This window comes from Hydractinia symbiolongicarpus, chromosome 14 (genome assembly GCF_029227915.1).
Source record: "Hydractinia symbiolongicarpus strain clone_291-10 chromosome 14, HSymV2.1, whole genome shotgun sequence".
In the NCBI taxonomy this organism is placed as follows: Eukaryota; Metazoa; Cnidaria; class Hydrozoa; order Anthoathecata; family Hydractiniidae; genus Hydractinia; species Hydractinia symbiolongicarpus.
The window spans coordinates 16,515,414-16,532,990 of NC_079888.1; the positions used below are offsets into that span (position 1 = coordinate 16,515,414).

The 17,577-nt window shown below is 30.3% G+C and overlaps 1 protein-coding gene across 5 annotated transcripts in view; it reads left to right on the plus strand.

Moving 5' to 3' along the window:
• The first annotated feature begins 105 nt into the window (after nucleotides 1–105).
• LOC130625801 (FYVE, RhoGEF and PH domain-containing protein 4-like) overlaps nucleotides 106–17,577 on the plus strand; it is a 30,344-nt gene continuing 12,872 nt past the window's right edge. The window contains exons 1-2 of one of the 5 annotated variants that reach the window (XM_057440915.1): nucleotides 106–258; nucleotides 16,999–17,229. In XM_057440915.1, coding sequence (XP_057296898.1) covers nucleotides 17,005–17,229 — 225 coding nt within the window. In that variant the 5' untranslated portion in view covers nucleotides 106–258; nucleotides 16,999–17,004. Of the gene's footprint in view, nucleotides 259–7,901; nucleotides 9,402–11,618; nucleotides 11,638–11,952; nucleotides 12,260–14,550; nucleotides 14,764–16,998; nucleotides 17,230–17,577 lie in introns of those variants that run through there. The other 4 variants (XM_057440912.1, XM_057440914.1, XM_057440916.1 and 1 more) reach the window with 4 other exon arrangements.

Below are 17,577 nucleotides of genomic sequence, written 5' to 3' on the forward strand. Positions count from 1 at the left end.
GAGTAATAATAATCACATTTTATTTTATGTATTTTTACTTTTTAAATTTTTTTTAAGGCACTGTGTGATCTGCGTTTTTCGTGTTTACGCAAAAAGTTATGAATTTAAATTATTCTGCAAACAACTTTGGTAATATCTTAACCACGTACGATTTCTATTTCCAAGAAAAAGAAGAAACGAAGATCAAAAGGCAAAGCAGAGAATTGCAAAACAATCAAATCAAAAGAACCTGTGAAGCCCAAAGTCAAAGAGGAAAATGTATGTCCTACTTTTATTATGTTTAACTAAATGCGAATACTGATCTCTGTTGGGTTATTAAAATTCTTCTTTCTTGTGTGCTAGCTAACAAATCTCGGCCTATAAATCCCACAAGTCTAGATTTTTAGAATACTTTGTTGCCAGCTGGCCTCTTGACTTGTGGATCAATGCAATGGACTTGTTTACTGATTTTTCTTTTTAAAGTTGTTAATGTTACTATAGCCCCGGGTTAACCCAAGCCAGGTGAGCGAAATTGGGGAGATGGCGCACTGTGTGGGCTGTTGGATGTTGTTGAGTTGTCTAGTAGAGCGCGGGCTCAAAATAAACATTAAATACTCTAGGACTCTCCATCTAAGCCATGGCCCCTCCTGGAAATAATAGACAGGGTATATCCCTCGGTATTTGTGAAGAGGGTCCGCATATATAAGGGCGAGTTTGGGCGACTTTTCGAATTAAATTCACGGTTGTCCGCCGAAACTGCCCGCACTTTCCGGAACACACCCGAACTCACCCGGACGACAGTTGAAAGAACGCGCTTGAAGAGAAAAGTAGTAAAGTTTATATATAAGTTATTTATCAAGTAAATCTCATCAAAAACCATAAAAAAAGTTCTTTTAAGAACTTAGCTACCGTATAGTTAGTTCACTTTAATTTTTATACTTTTTTTAATATATAATTCTCCGAGAGTCATTTATGGTGAATCTTTCCTTTTTTCGGGAATTGTTCGGGACTATGCAGGTTTTTTGGGCAAATACCTGAATTTTTTTGAAACGCCGAACTCGTCCGAAAACACCCGCACTTTTTACGGTGTATGCGGCTTATCGGCACCCTCGTTATTTGTGAGGCTAGCAATGTAAAAAATTAAACTGATCATGAGAGGGGGAAAAGTAATTAGTTTGAAATTAGTCTTTCTACAATATATGTTAGGTGCTGTTGTGGTTATTGGCATATGGTCATTTGCTAGTCGTTTTAATATGAGATATGGCCACATTAAGCTTCCTAGGGTCCTGTTCTTGTATTTAAGAACGAAATACAGTGATAGGAACGTGTTCTAGCCCTTTTGAAACGAAATATGAAATTGTTACCAAGTTTTTCTTTTGATTCAATATTGTTTTCGCAATCTGTTTCAATAATACTCGCAAAACCTTACACTGTATCAAAAAGGATATATTGACAATTATATCAAATCGTTATAGACAAATCGTATCATTTTTCTTAGTCTGTTATTTCCATACAATAGAAATCGTTCTTATCAAAAATGAAACCGTTTTGAAGAAAATCCCTAATAAGAAGTGAAATTTCAAATCATAGTGAAAAGTGAGACTGTGGAATAAAAATAGAAATCGTGCACTAGTTTGAACTTTCGCTTGGTCAAATGTCATTTAAAGTCAGTTTTATTTTGCACGTAGAAAGTCCTAGGAAATATACTGTTGACTAAAGTGACTAAAATAGAGTCAGTTTGGTTCTCGTGTAAATAGACCCTATGTAGGTGCAGGAAGGCCTGAAACAAACAATCAAACAAACAAACAATATTAATTAATTAGTTAAATTAAAACTCTGCCACCCTCTTTGAAATATTTAATTTTAAGCGACAAAGACCAGACATTTATTTTTAATTTTTATGATTTCAGAACTCCATAAGAAACCTTTTCTTTAGGGGCAATGCCACAATCCATGATGCTGCCTCACATTGTGGTCTCCACGATCTTACAATCCTGATCTTCACGATTCTTATTACATAGTGCATTTTTATTAATAAAAATAGATAAAGTAGTTGGAAGAATAGAAACAGATATTAAATTATGTAAGTTGAAAAGCATTATAAAAAAAAACAGAAAAACTTCTGCCCTTTAAATTACCTTTTCAAGAAAACAAAAACTACTAATACAAAAGTTTTAAAAAATTGTTTCTATCTTTATTATTTTTATAACCTTCAATTTTAAATTTATAAAGTTGATTTCACTTTTAAAACTACTTTTGAAAAATATAAATGATTTTTTTTATTTGTTTCTACAAACATATTTTAATGAGAGCATAAAGAAGCACGTAATACAGGCTTCTTATTTTACAATTTAGGGTGTGCGTGATGAGACCTGGTCAAGTGGATTAAATTACTGTGCATGAGTGATCCATGTGCAATTAGAAAAACTCATGCAAATTAAATTGAGTGGTTAAGAAGCAAAAATTTATGCATTTTTTCAATAACCTATTTTACAGTACTGAAATCAGGACACCCAGCATCCACGTGATAGAAAAATTTTTGCGATAGCACTGGATTAACATTTTAAGTTTGTGATGTTCATGTTGGTGTGTTCAAAGAATAACTATTTTGTTTCTTTGAAACATAATGTTTCTAATTATTTGTACCCCTAAAAAATGTTTCCTTTTTTTAATTCATTGTGTTCAAATTTTAGAGTAAAAACGTTGGAGATTTTTAAAATGACAAGAGAAAATTAATAATTTTTCGTGTTTAGAGACAAGTGGGGGATGTCCAACCTCATGAATCCTAAACATAAGAACCGAACATCTAAACTAACAACTTTCTCAGTCTTGACACTCCCTTGTATCCGATAGACAAAATAAAGATTTTTACAAAATTTTTTAAATGATCCACTGCAATCGACTTATTGTGATATTTTCACTCTTTTCAATTCTGTTCTGATGCTTTTTAAACAAACTATGACAAGTTTTCTCTATCTATAATCCTGTTTGGCTGTTTCGAAACAATCTACAGCAATGTTTCTGCTATTTAGGATTCCGTTTTGATAGCTTTTAAACAACACGCACCAATGTTTTCGGTGTATAGGATTCGTTTTGATGCTGTATAACAAACATTTTACACCATGTTGAATTTGCTGTCTGAAAATTATCATTTATTTTCAAAAAGATGGTTATTTATGTAATTTATACTAAAATCTTGTTAACTATGTGTAATCCATCCGAATAATTGTACAAGAATAGTTTTGTCTCAAGTAAATATAAGACCATAAGCTAGCTCAGAAAATAAAGCCACAATAGATTTTTCTTTAATATCATAGGAACAATATCAGAATTTTTTATATTCTCCTAATGCTCACATTAATAGGTGGGAAGGAAATATTAAAAATGGTAAAAAAAGCATTAGGTTTTTTGAAAGTAATTCTGAAATTTGTGAAACCAACTTTGCGAATTTAAAAAAACCTTTAAATGTAAATGATGCTGTGCTCTAAACGAACCTTTTATTTTGAATAATTTATTTTTTCCTTGATCTATTTTGCTAAACTGCTTATGCTTTTAATTTATTTAAAAAAAATGCACAAAGTAATAAAAATCGCGATGTCATCATGATAGATGGGATGTTTACGATGCTAAAAATGTTGTGATTGTGACAACATGACAGGCCTTGCCATGAGTTTTAGTTGTGAGTGTGACAAATCATATGCGCAAAAGGCCCTGGGCGTGTGATGGTGTGTTTTTAAAATTGTTTCAAAGTCTCTGAATGCTTTACATAATAAAGACAACGTGGTAACAAAATTTCTGTGCATTTTTTTTTCTTCCACCAGGCTTTTTCTGGTTCTTAATCAACATTAACCTCCACATTAACGTAATTGCCGGCGTAAAATACGAAGATACCGTAGTTGCGTCGGCAAAAAATTGCTGACGTAATTTTCTTGTGAAATTTGAATGAATGCCACGATCAAAAACGGTTGGAGTTATTATGAAGAACGTAAGGTATAGAGAAAATTAAAGTCACCCCCTTTCCTTCATACTGACACTCTTATGCTCGGCTGGTGCATTACACTGAGACTTGAATGAAAGACGAAAGACCATTTAGAACCATGCCACAAGTCAGGCCGACCTTCATCTTCACAGAGAATACTGCGAGAAGAGTGCGCACCCATGCAAGTTAAATATAACCAGAACATGGGAGAGGTTAGGTGTCCTGTACCTTAATACAGCTTTCGGACGAATGTTGGAGACTTTTAAACGTTGGAGATTTTTAAAATGACAAGAGAAAATTAATAATTTTTCGTGTTTAGAGACAAGTGGGGGATGTCCAACCTCATGAACCCTAAACATAAAGACCGAACATCTAAACTAACAACTTTCTCAGTCTTGACACTCCCTTGTATCCGATAGACAAAATAAAGATTTTTACAAAGACAAAGCTTCTGAGTATGTGCGTCTCAAGTGTTTTTAAATGATCCACTGCAATCGACTTATTGTGATATTTTCACTCTTTTCAATTCTGTTCTGATGCTTTTTAAACAAACTATGACAAGTTTTCTCTATCTATGATCCTGTTTGACTGTTTCGAAATACAGCTTTCATGTAATCAATGTTTCAAGTACGGAACAATAGTTAGTTTGTAACCATAATCTAGTATTTTATAGCTAAACTAAAGACAGTTGATAAGATTAATATTCAGAAAAAAGAAATTTTATGTGGAAATAAGTGTTGTATACATTTGTTGTATACAGCTGTATAAAACATTTGTTCCGCGGGCAGTGCCGCTGAACAAATGTTTTCACTTCTTCTTACGGAAGTCTAAGTTTTTTAATTATGTGAAAATTTTTGGTTTAAAAATTTAGCTGTTTATTTGTGAGATTCTGTCAATCCTTAAACAGTCATAAAAAAATATGTATTTCCCAGAAACTGTCCATTTTTTAAATGCTTCAGAGTAAATCAAATAATTTGACTAATGTTCATTTTGGATGTTTCTTGGAAACATTAAGTAAATGTCACCTTACTGATAATGGAAGTGTAAGTTTGTTATGCATAATTGCTTCCAACTGTACTTTTCGTGGCAGAACTGAATCGGACGTCAGGTACATATCTTTCATATCTTGTTATGTGCTTAATTTTTACTAAATTGCATCCAATTATAAGATAACACATATACTTATTGGAGTAGCCCAGTGAATTTTTACGTCTGAAATTTAGATATAGCGACATCAGGTTATCATAGAAAGTTTCACTTTTTTATCTATATTAAAATACCCGTATACGTCTGTCCTTCATGCAAAATGGTAGCTTAGTTGCGCAAGTAGCGAAACGCACGCAATGCGGTATAAAAAGGACGGGTGAACCTGTGGATTTTTCCATGGTCTAATGACTAGTTAGTTTATATTGTTACTACAAAACAAAAATTCATAGTCCAATCTGGTATTTAAAATTATGATCTAAAGCCCTAGTTGCTAAAACGCTGCAATATTTTATATATATTTTTAAAGGGTTTCGTTATTGTAACATGCCATTAGCCATTTTAAAGGTTCCCTCCTGCTAAAAATCAAGTTGAGCTCATATTAAAGATCTTTGAAAGTTGTCTAGAAATCTTTTTATTTTTTTGAAAAATCTTTATCCGTTCTCGAGATATTTGTCTTAAAAGTAGTGCTAATTATGCAAAATTGTGATGTCATGAGTATGCATTGAGCATAATTATGGTAACTAAATATAAAAAATTATGTAAAATTTTCAAAACCCATTAAAGTGAATGGCCAGAAAACATTTTTAACTCTAAATGGCTTTTCAAAAATGTTAAATTAACTCCCTTGCAGAGCATACTCATGACATCATGCATAATTAGTGAATCTTCTTATTCCAAATTCTAAAGAACCAATCAAGAATTTAAAAAAAAATATTCAAATTCCTAGACAACCTTTCAAGCTCTTTCATATGAGCTCAACTTGATTTTTCACGGGAGGTAACCTTTAAAGATAATATGTGATTCTATAAGGGCAAAGCAAAAAACGACTCAGAATGTTCACAACTACTGGATATAGAAATACAAAATAAATGTCCTTCCACTATTTTGGTTTGTTATTTTCTATCCTATGAAGTGAATTCTCTTACATAATTTAAGCAGTTGACATATATATATAAAAGACGATAAAAAAATTTTACTGTAGTAGTTTTATTGTCATGATTTGGCCCATTTTGTGAATATCAAAATTGCAATAACTTGAGTAAAAAGAGGATTATTAATGTGAAAGTTGTTATGGGATGCTTTTAGATCAATAAGTAGTATAAAAATAGTGTCGCAACAGCTATACTTCCCGAGTTTCAGTTTATCCATTTTAGGGGAGGGCGATGAAATTTTTCGAAGAAAATAATGGATTAATAGACGGGATAACAAAGAATTACCAATTAGTACAATATTTATTGAGCAAAGTGGTCTCATTCAAAACCGTGCATATGCTAAGAAAATTGCAAACCAAATGAGCTTGTCATTATCTTTTTAGGTTAAATGATGATGACCCGAAAAATTTATATATCCCACAACTTGACATTATAGACCACCACTTATTTCATTGTGACTTCTCAAAGAATGGCTAAGTTATCTAAACTTTCAGCATTAACTATAAAATAAAGTTAAGGCAGGTAAACATAATAAAGTAATTACATGTGTAAACTAGTTCTGCAACATTGTATAAAATGGTATACTTTGCTGCACATATAGACAGACATATACAGGTATTATAATGTAGATACTGCCATTTTTAAATTTGCCCTATAATCAAGTGAGTATGTCTGTCATTTTATTGCGGAGAACTTCATTGATATATATGTTCACACATTAAAGGCTATTTTGCATTGCAGAAAATTTGGAAAACAACCTAAATGCATTAATAAAAATTATGACAAAAATGTTTACAGTATATTGCAGGATAATTTATTTTGTCCCGTAAGCAAGTTTCTGTGGTTTTATTGAAATAGAACAAAATAATTCAATTTACTGAAACAACAACAGGCAATATTCTACGATGTATTACTGGTAATATGTTGCTGTAATGTTAAATCAATATTTATTATTACGGAAATTAATACTGCTTAACTACCGTTAACAGTGCTCTAAAGGATTAAATTTGAAAAATCAGAAATTTTTGTTAGGAGTAAAAACTCTGTCATTGTTTATTATTTAAATTTTATAGTAACAGATTCTCTGCTACATTAAGTCGTTTAGTTATTTATGGCATTAAGATGTAAGTAAATTAAGTGATAAAGAAACTCATTTCTTAAAATGAAAAGTTAATCTCTATTTCTAGATATCTTATATTCACTTTCATAATGTAGGATCTTTCACACATTCTTTTTAACTGAATATGGAATACACTTGCACACGAAAAACAGTTAAAGCATACCTCCAAAGGAAAAAAATACAAAGAGGGGGTAGCTGTTTACTTTTGTTGCCACAATTTGTCTATTCCTGTATGTAATTTTTTGTAATTTATTGAAAAAATATGCTATTTCTGTGCTTAAAATGAAAAAGTATAAAGTATAAACGATGGCCTACGCACCGTAATAACAAATCGTTGTAACGAAAGAAGCTTGACTGACACATGCAAATTATGCAAATATGTCTAAATTATGGCATCATAATTTGTTGAATCATGAATTAAATCACGTAAGGAAATATTTTGTTGATAAAAAAATAGGAGATTGTTTTCAAAGGATATTACTAATTTGTATTTTCCAATTAATTAGTAATAACTAGAAACTGCTAATAAATGACAATGGCCAACAGATAAACTAGGGGTTGCCATAGTTATTATAAAGAGACAAAATTATCCTTTTTTCCAAAGTTTAAGATCCGGTGTAAACTATTAAATAGGGTTAAAGTTATTTTTTAGCATTATCTCTAACAATCGTGAACTGCATGCTTGATAATGATTTTTATTATTTAAATATGATCAATTAAAGGGCAGTTAATTATTAATGGTTTGGCTTATTAAAAATTATGTTGGTTCTGTATATTAGGTTGATCAAATATAGTCCTTATCCTTTTGTGGTTTATCATAGCACAGAATGAATGGATTATGAGAGGATTAATGTATGAATGAATGAATGAATGAATGAATGAATGAATGAATGATTAAATCAGTGAGGGAATACGAAATGTTTAAATCAAAAGAGATGTTTTTCATGTTTTAACCCTCAGAGTTTATTGAGTAATGAGTAATTTAGAAGTTATTAAGTTTTGCAGGCTGTACAGTTAAAAAAAGTCAAGATATTTTGTTTAATTTGTAATATAAATTATCAATTTTAATATATAATAATATAATGTCATTTATTTCCATTTTTATCCTTTCTAATTTTCACTTTTATATTATTTTTAATTTTTTTTTTAATTTTTTTACTTACTTATTTTTTTACAAGTGTGGAAAAGATAAATTTCTGTGAGGTGGAAATAGTTTTACCAAAGAGGTATAGCATCAACTTATGGTTGCTTTGAGACTGGAATTTCCTACAATCTTTTTTTAATTACGGAAAACTGCAATCATTGCAATTTGTACACTGTTGTTGAAGTTAATGGGCTAATTTAAACGAAAGACCTCATTAAGGTCAAGTTAAATGTCTTTTGTTTGCTTATGCAAGATAGTAGTTGAAAGTGTTTCCAGAATTTTGTGTGTTTTATTTAATTATTAAGTTGTTTCTATGTGTGGGAATTTCAAAGGATTATCATGGTATTTGATAATAATTCCGATGCTGGTTTTATTAAACGAACTTTTCGAAGAAGACGTTATCAAACAAAGTCAATGCAGGATGGAAGTAATACCGCATCGATCAAAGTATCAAAAACAGAGAAACAGAAACGATCTTTAACTGTGGAATTAGATACTGATACATTTGTAATTGTCAGTAGTAGTAAGAATGAAAAAATTAAAAGAGACCTGGAAAAGAAGTTGTCATTGGAGCCACCTAAACAGTTTTTATCAAGTTGGAGTTTCCATCACTCAAAACACCACACAAGAGATACTGCTAAATTTTATTGTGAAAGCGAGTCAGTAACAAAAAGAACATTGAAAGAATCAATGACAAAGCGAGAATACCTGTGTCGTTCATTGTCAGCAGAGCTTCTTGCAAAGTTAAACGAAGATCGTAAAAATAACTATGGTGATAATATGGGAAACATTGATGTTAAGTTTTTATCCCCTCAATACTTACCTAAAAAATCTAATTCCTTAAAAAAATTCAAATCAGCATTTTCACATAAAGGATTAAACCGAAGTCGGTCAGAAGAAATATGCAAACAATATGCCTTGAGGCATCTGAACTACCAGGAAACAAAGTTAGTTAAAGGGTTAATTAAAAAAAGAAACTCTGTTCCGGAGTTGTCAGTAAACGATGAAGATAATGCAAAAGTTATCATCACTCACCACCAGGTATATATACCCTTCATTCAAAAAATATCCTTGTTGTCTAATTAAACCATAGCGCCTCAAAAATGTTTATATTTAGATAGCAAATGCAATTATAAAGCGTTATAAAAGCCTGATAATGTTGGCCATGTAAATAATAATAATAATGTCGAAATAAAATTTGCTTTTTTGTTTATTTGTTTATTTTTGCAACATAGAAAGGTTGTCTTTTTATCACACTTTATTTTTTGCTCGTTTGTTTGTTTTTATTAAATCAAAAAATACGTATTTCTGAAAATACACATTTCTAAAAATACGCATTTCTAAAAATAGCTGCATGAATTGAAACGATTTTCATTATATAGGAATCGTTTCATTATTTTTTTTACATCATCTCATAATCTTATTATGAAAAAAATTAAACGTTTAAACTTTTTTTCACGAAACGATTATATAATTTAATACGAAAAATGAAACGATTTTGAAACAATATTGTAAAAAAAAGTTTGAAAGGATTTGATACGATTGTCAAAATATCGAAAGTCAGACGATGCTAAAGGTGCATGATGCATTATTGAAACGAATTTTGAAATAAATGGACTAATTAAAAACCTATTAAACTTGTGAAATATAAACTTGTCTTTTCTTTAAAAAGTTGCCGTAATCATAATCCTAATCGTAATGACAAGAAAATGTGTATATGAAGTTTTAAAGTTGCCGTATGTCCTTCTTAAATGACGAGAAAACGTCCCTGCGAAGGTCTTAAGTAGCCTTATTTCATTCTTAAATGACGGGAAAACGTCCCTGCGAGGCTTCAAAGTTGCCGTATTTCATTCTAAAGTAACGAGAAAACATCCTTGCAAAGCTTTAAAGTTGTCGTATTTCATTTTAAAATGACGAGAAAACGTTCCTGCGAAGCTTCAAAGTTCCCGTATTTCATTCTAAAATGACAAGAAAACCCCTCTGCGAAACTCTAAAGTTGCGGTATTTCGTTCTGAAATCTCGAGACAATGTGCCTGCCGAGCTCTACAGTTGCCGTATTTCGTTCTAAAATGACGAGAAAACGTCCCTGCGAAGCTTTAAAGTTGCCGTATTTCGTTATAAAATAACGAGAAAACGTCCCTGCGAAGCTCTTAAGTTGCCGTATTTCATTCTAAAATGTCGAGAAAACTTTCCTGTCAAGCTTTAAAGTTGCCGTATATCATTCTAAAATGACGAGAAAACGTCCCTGTGAAATCATTGATCCAATTAAAACCTATTAAAAATAAACTTGTAAAATTGAGTAATTTTTCTATTCAGTTTATTCAACCACTCACTTGATACACTAATAGTTTTAAAAATACGAAATTCTATTTTTTAAAATAGAATTTCGTAGGTTCTATCTTTAAAAATAGAATTTCGTATTTTCTATTTTTAAAAAATACGAAATTCGTATTTCGAGAGCATCACATTTTGTACAAATTTCACAGACTGTTATGAAAAACTTACATTCTGTGTGAACTTAAGAAATTCATAAGATCACTACTACTAGGGTTCTTAGATCCCTAAATTATATTGACAAGTGGGATGTTGTAGATTGAATGTAGCTAGTCTGATATATTGTATGGATAAAATTTAACATCCAAATATAACTATTTAGCCTAATCTTTGACCTAAAGGTAAATAAATGCATAAATAAATTGTTGTTAACAAGTAAATGATATAGGAAGTAGGAGTTGGATCAAAAGTTCAATGGATGGCTGTTGTAAACGGAATTAAAGCTCCAAATAGTGCATTAAAAAAATATAATGAGGAAGGCATTTTCAACAATTTTTATTTTTGTTAATTTGCACAAACTTTGCTATGATTTTTAGCTTTAGTGGACAGACTTAAAATTTGTCACAAGCTGGTTTAAAAGTCAGATTAGACCTAAAGTGTGTTTTTTGTATCATTATTTCTCTTTTAGTTGTGTAACGTGATGTGTAAAAGAAACTGCAATTCTCACATAAAAATTCAGAAAATAACCTTTAATTGTGTGGCCAATATATTAGTTGCCATTGCCAACCTAAAATTTAATAGTGTGAAATGAATTACATCACAATTATTGTGATAAAAAGAAAAAAAGTGGGGTTGTTTTAGTTTCACTTTTCTCTTGGTTTATTTACTTTCGCTTTGAAAAAAATAATCATCTTCTATAATTGTTTTCCTGTTGATAAAGAAGATTGACATCATTTTATAATTCCAACAATGTTATGGTTTTCTATATCTTCTGTTTTTTATGGTATAGGTTTTTTTGTTAGTTTGAATGTCATGGAATATTTTTTTTTATATATTTTGGCCTTCTTTTTAACAAATTAGAGTGACACACCTGGCCTCATTCCCAGGGCATCTTGTATATTTTCTTATCTTTTTGACATCAGAATGCTGATACGAAAATAGTCACATAATTGCGTCACATAATAAAATGGCGAATAAGCTCTAGCATGTTTTTTTCCTAATAAAAAATCAAAGTAAGACCAAATAGAGAGAAAATCAACTTGTCTTCAAGTGGCGAGCTTTAATTTGTAGCTTTATGTAGAGAATGATGTTATATGAGATTACTAGCTGAGAGACCTGAGTCTTTTATAGACAAAATAATTTAGAAATTGTTTTTTTTACAAAATGTATATCACACGTTTTACGTTATTCATATCAGGTTGTGGTTAGGAAGCATATTTTATTACTTTATATATTTTAATTAGCACAAAAAATATGAAAAGCCAGTAGGTTAACCGTCAGAGTCATTTTATCATTGAATGGTGTACTTCAGACCAATCTGATAAAACATAATTTTGCATGAGGCATAAGAAAATTAAGCAGTCATTTTGAGGAAGAATTAAAACCTGTAAGCAAATATTGAAAAGGTAAGAAGATTTTTGGTAAAATGATTTTTGCTAGACCTATAGACATGCTATATGAAGAAATTTGAGACAAATCGCACACAATCTTATTTTAAGTCACACTTTGATTGAGTGCTCAACCTGGCTTATAATTAAATCCAGAATCCACTAAAGATATAGTGGTGGCTATCGAACAGCTCACCACTGCAATATATTATCTCAAGCCAAGCGAACATAAGTTTAAATCAGGTTATATAGTTTTCATTTTCAGTCCCATAATTTCAGCAAAAATTAAAATATTGCCTTGAGATTTGGTTTCATATGGTTTTAGGCTGGTTTGATAAAATTAAGCCAAAAAATAATTCTATTACCATTATACTTTCTGAGTTCCAGAATTTAGCCCTTTTCAGATATGCTTATAAGCTGTTTTAAATGGCATATTAATTTTGACTAAGATACAGGTTCAGATAATAATAAAAGCAATTTTAACCTTAGAAATAGGTCAGATAAGATTTAACCTAAAATTATACCAGTCAATTATGCCACTAAACGAAAAATTTAGTTGCAAGAAACATATTTTTGCTGATATATTTTTGTGATAGGATGCTCTTATGATGAGAATACTGAATTAATCTTTGTGATTGGTTTGGCATTTTGAATATTTATTAAGCCAAATAATAACAAAAAACATAGAAGTATGTGTCAAATAAAAAACTTTTTTTGAACAGCAGCAGAACTTTGATATAAGCTCTAATTGTGCGATTTTGTGGAACCTAATTTTGGTCAAGAAATAATTTCTTAAAAGATTTTTTCCCAACATTTTTTTCTCCTGAGGTAGTACACAATACTTTGCTCTTGATAAAAATGTTTATTAATATATATTTTAAAAATATTAAGCCAGTAAGACGTGATATAGTTAATTCAATTAACAAATTAGGTCGAATGTTACTTTTAATTTTTAAACCTGTTTAACACGTTCAATAAATTTTTTGGATTATTAACGTTTTAAACAAAAATAACCCTTGTTTTTGTATATCTAATGTGTGTGCGATAAAACGTGAGCTTGTTGAGTCAAAAATAAAAAAAGGTGTATAAAGGTGTAAAAAGGCTATATGGTGTTTTAAAAACGTCATTAGAAAAAGAAAAAGCAGAATTTAACAATGAATAGGTGAATTTTAAGGAATGTCAAGGCCACAAAGTTCTGATGAAAAATCATAATAAGAAAGCAACTTTAGGATTCATACAGCAAAATCTTTGTCATCATATAAAAGCTGCAATGCAGACACAGATAAGAATTTACAGAAAGTGATAATTCTGAAGTTCAGCCAAAATGAGTAAAGAATATAAAAAATGTTAATATAAAGTTAAATTTTTGCCCATTCAGAGATTATGTAGCTATTTGTAAACCTTAGAGAACTAACGATGTGTTTAGTCTAGCGAGCAAATCATTTACCAAATTCCAGGTTTCCTCTAATTACATGTTTTGCAACGTAATGCTTGCTAGGCAACCAATTCAGTACATTCACATAACTAAACGATTTGAATTTCAAGTAAACAGCAGTTTAATAACATGATTGTGTATTTACACATTTGGAAAACAATCGGAAGCAATATGTGAGCAGTTTGTATTCTGCGTATAAGATGAATAAAAACAAACTTGGTGCCTATATCTGTGATGTGAAACGCTAAGCTTACTTAGCTCTGCAAGCTTTTATACAAAAAGTGGCCTCCTCCATGACCATGTTCATCTCGCTGTCCCAACACCTGCTTTTCTTTTTCAGTCGTTCATCTATTTAAATACCATTGGTCTCAATTTATTATGACCAATCATGACAGGCTTTACGTCATGACCAGTTTTACGTCTTAAAAAATATTACCTACAAAAAATCTATTACAAACGTCTATCTGCAAAAATTGTTAAATTTTTGTCCACTTGTTTAAATATCTACTATTGAAAATAATTACCATTATATACATATTTAATTTTTGATCATCGTGAATACTCAACACTTTTGTTTGACAATGTGCACCATCCTAACAGCCAGGCAGTGAAAGGTCAAACTATTTACGTATAGTAATGTACTAGATTACATTTCTTTTTTTCTACTTTTAAAAGTTTATCAAAGGTCAGAGATTATAAAGAATTTTTCTGATGTAACTTCTGTTTTGTTGGGTTGGTGTAATTGCTGCAGTTGTTCAGTTCTCATATTTATTTTTCAAACAGTACTAGATGAAAACCAGTTATGTATATTAAATATCCATGGTATTCTAATTACTCCTCTATTATATATCTATCCTTCTTTTATGTTTCAATCTTATTTGTTCTATACATGTGCCAAAGAGAGTATTATAATTTATAGTGACACTTTAGACATGCTATTAATTTTAATGATTTAAACGAACTTCCAAGGTGTTGCTTTCAGATCAGAGTTTTTACCTGTTTGAATTGTTGCTGAAAAATATTTTATGCAATGACGAGGTTGAGTATCAAGAAAGAAAATGTAGGATTTCATGGAATTCTTCATCAGGTAAAAAATGTAGGCCTGCACTAATAATAGTTATTAGAAATCTAGCACTGCATTGTAGATGAGAAATTGAGAGATGTAAAGTTTGAAGTGTAGAAAGTTAATTAATTGGTTGATTTTATTATGCTTTTGCAATAATGTCTTCATAATACATAAATCTGAAAATATTACTAATAACAGAATTAAAAAAAATGAGAAATGAAGTTTTTCCACTGTATGAAATAAAGTTTTTCCACTGTATGCATTCTACATTTTTCAAAGTTTTTATACATTTTGTCTGAAACCAGCAAAATTTTAAGACCATTAATTCTAGACTAAGTCGACATTTTTAAACCGAAAAACACGTTTAAGGCAAACCCAAATAGCCTTAAGCTGTCCTCGATACTATCTGCCACTTTTTTTTATTGTTGTATTAACAATAAAACACTTTGTATACAATTCTCCCTTTGAAGATACAAGAGACAATAGATATAATCATTTGTGAATAACAAAACAAAGTCTTTGCTGGCTGATGTTTTAATGTTAACAGTATCAATAAAATAAATTACATTCACTGCACTAATTTTTAATTTATAAAATTTGGTACCCATGAAATATTTTTCTAGCTATTTTTTGCATAATTTAATGTTTTTCCTAATAAAATTCCTAAAAATTAATTCACACAAAAATTTTGACCTAAGAATATTAGTACCATTAAAGCAGAATATTAGTAAGAATATTAGTACCATTGACGTACAGACACCTAAAGGTTCTAACATAAAAACACACTGCGCAACTTGAGTACTAAAACATTGTGTCTGTAAAGTCTAGTTTCATATTAATATTAAAAAGTTACTTTTCGTGCTTCTCTGTTGCACTTTTTTGCCCTTTCACTGTAATAAAATCATCTTCATTTTGAAGAAAAAAACAGACACAGTTTATGAGGTCATTATACCCAAAGCAATAATATTTTAGTTTTGTCTCCATATTTATAATGCTTGTACCTTTCAGCCTAAAACGTGGTAAAAAATTGGGTTTGTGTTTTCTAGATTTAAACTTTGTAAACAAATTAAATTTTATTGAGAAGAACCAAGAAAAAATGTTTGTTATTTGTTATTTTATAGTTTCCATTTTTTCATCTTTTTCTTGTCAAAAGTTTATATTTATAAAAATTTATATTAGTTTAAAATAAATATTCTATGAATTATAAGCTTTCCAATGATATAAAATGACATGGAAGTCAAAAATTTGCAAAAAAAAAAAATATTTGCGTGTTTCATGTATCCTTAGTGATAACCCTTATAACCTTTTCAGTTTTTGTTGTATTTTTAACAGTAAGGGTCTCGGTTGTTTGCATGGAGCTCACTGCGTTCGGTCCATGACGTCATAACCTTGGTCGCTATTTTCCTGTAGCGCCCGGCTAATTGGTTTATAAGTCATTATTACATTAACACATCGGTGTTTTTGCACAACTTGAGATTTAACCCACGAAGATTCAAAAATTATGCTCTGTTACAAAGTAGTAATTATTGTTTAGTTAATTTCTGATTGCATAGTGATGTGGTTTTAATAATATTTAGACACAGTTAAAAAGTTTACTGCATTAGACTTCCAAATGTGTTAAAGTTATCCTAACCGCCATCATAGTGAGAGGTACAATTGAAACATGCTTTATATGTCAGATAGAAAATATCTGAAAGCACTAAAAAAAAAGGAAAAGTGAAATATAATTATTTGTTTCGCATAGTTCTATGGGTCTAGGGGTGTGTTTTTTATATTTGATGATGTTTTGGATTATGGTAAATACAAATGTACATTCGTTCAATTTCTTTGACACCGTTTTATTATTTTCTACAGTTGTTAAAATTGTATGTTATCTTTACCTGCTGTATAGAAAGTGAAACATGTAACGCAAGTTTTTTAAAATATAAAAACAAATTAATAACAAAGCATTTTTTGACACGTTAAATTAGTTTTACTCGTTTTCAGTGACTTCTACACACAATGGAAATTTGAGCTTTGTTTAAGTTACATTCAAATTTATATAAAAATTACAAATTCATAAAATTAGGTTAATTAATTACACTTTTTAGAGGAGATTTATTTCAGTTAATGAGTGCTCTCCTTTAAAGTTTACTTAAAAACATTACTGCTAGTATTTTTCCACTGCTTGGTAAGATACTAAAGGAGAGACAGTTTGTGTCATTCTGTTGATTTTTTTAATTTAAGTAGTATTCCTAAATTGTGTTTGTTTGATAGGCTATTATGCAGAACCTACATCAACGAAAAATCAAACAAAAAATTGCAAAGCGCATGGTAACATTTGCTGCTTTAAACTATAGTCGACCAAGAGATGACACAGGAAAACCGTTGTTGCAGACTCGAGCACGCTTCTATTCACACCATGTAAACAGTCAACCAACTACTGAAGTACAAAGAACTTTATCTGATCCAGATCTATATCGAGACAGTTTAAAGAGGAATAAAAAGGTAAAAACTAAGCATCCTCTATCCCTTAGATTCTGCCTTGTTAATTCTGTATTGATAACTGTCTTTGGAATGACACATATTCTGTAAAATCTATTAAAAAATTATAAAATAACAGCTTTACAGCTGTATTTAAATGCAAAGGTATTAGGAAATTTCTTTTCGAGTGAATGATGATGAATAATAACCTATCTAACCTGTTCTAGGATAGGTTGAATAAGGTATATTAATGACCTTTTTCCTATTCAATCTAGACTGTGCTAGTTCTGAGCTCAAATTTCTATGCATAAAGTTAGTCCTTATTACCTTTTGCCAAGTTGTCGTGTTGATCTACAGCTGGGATTTGTCCCA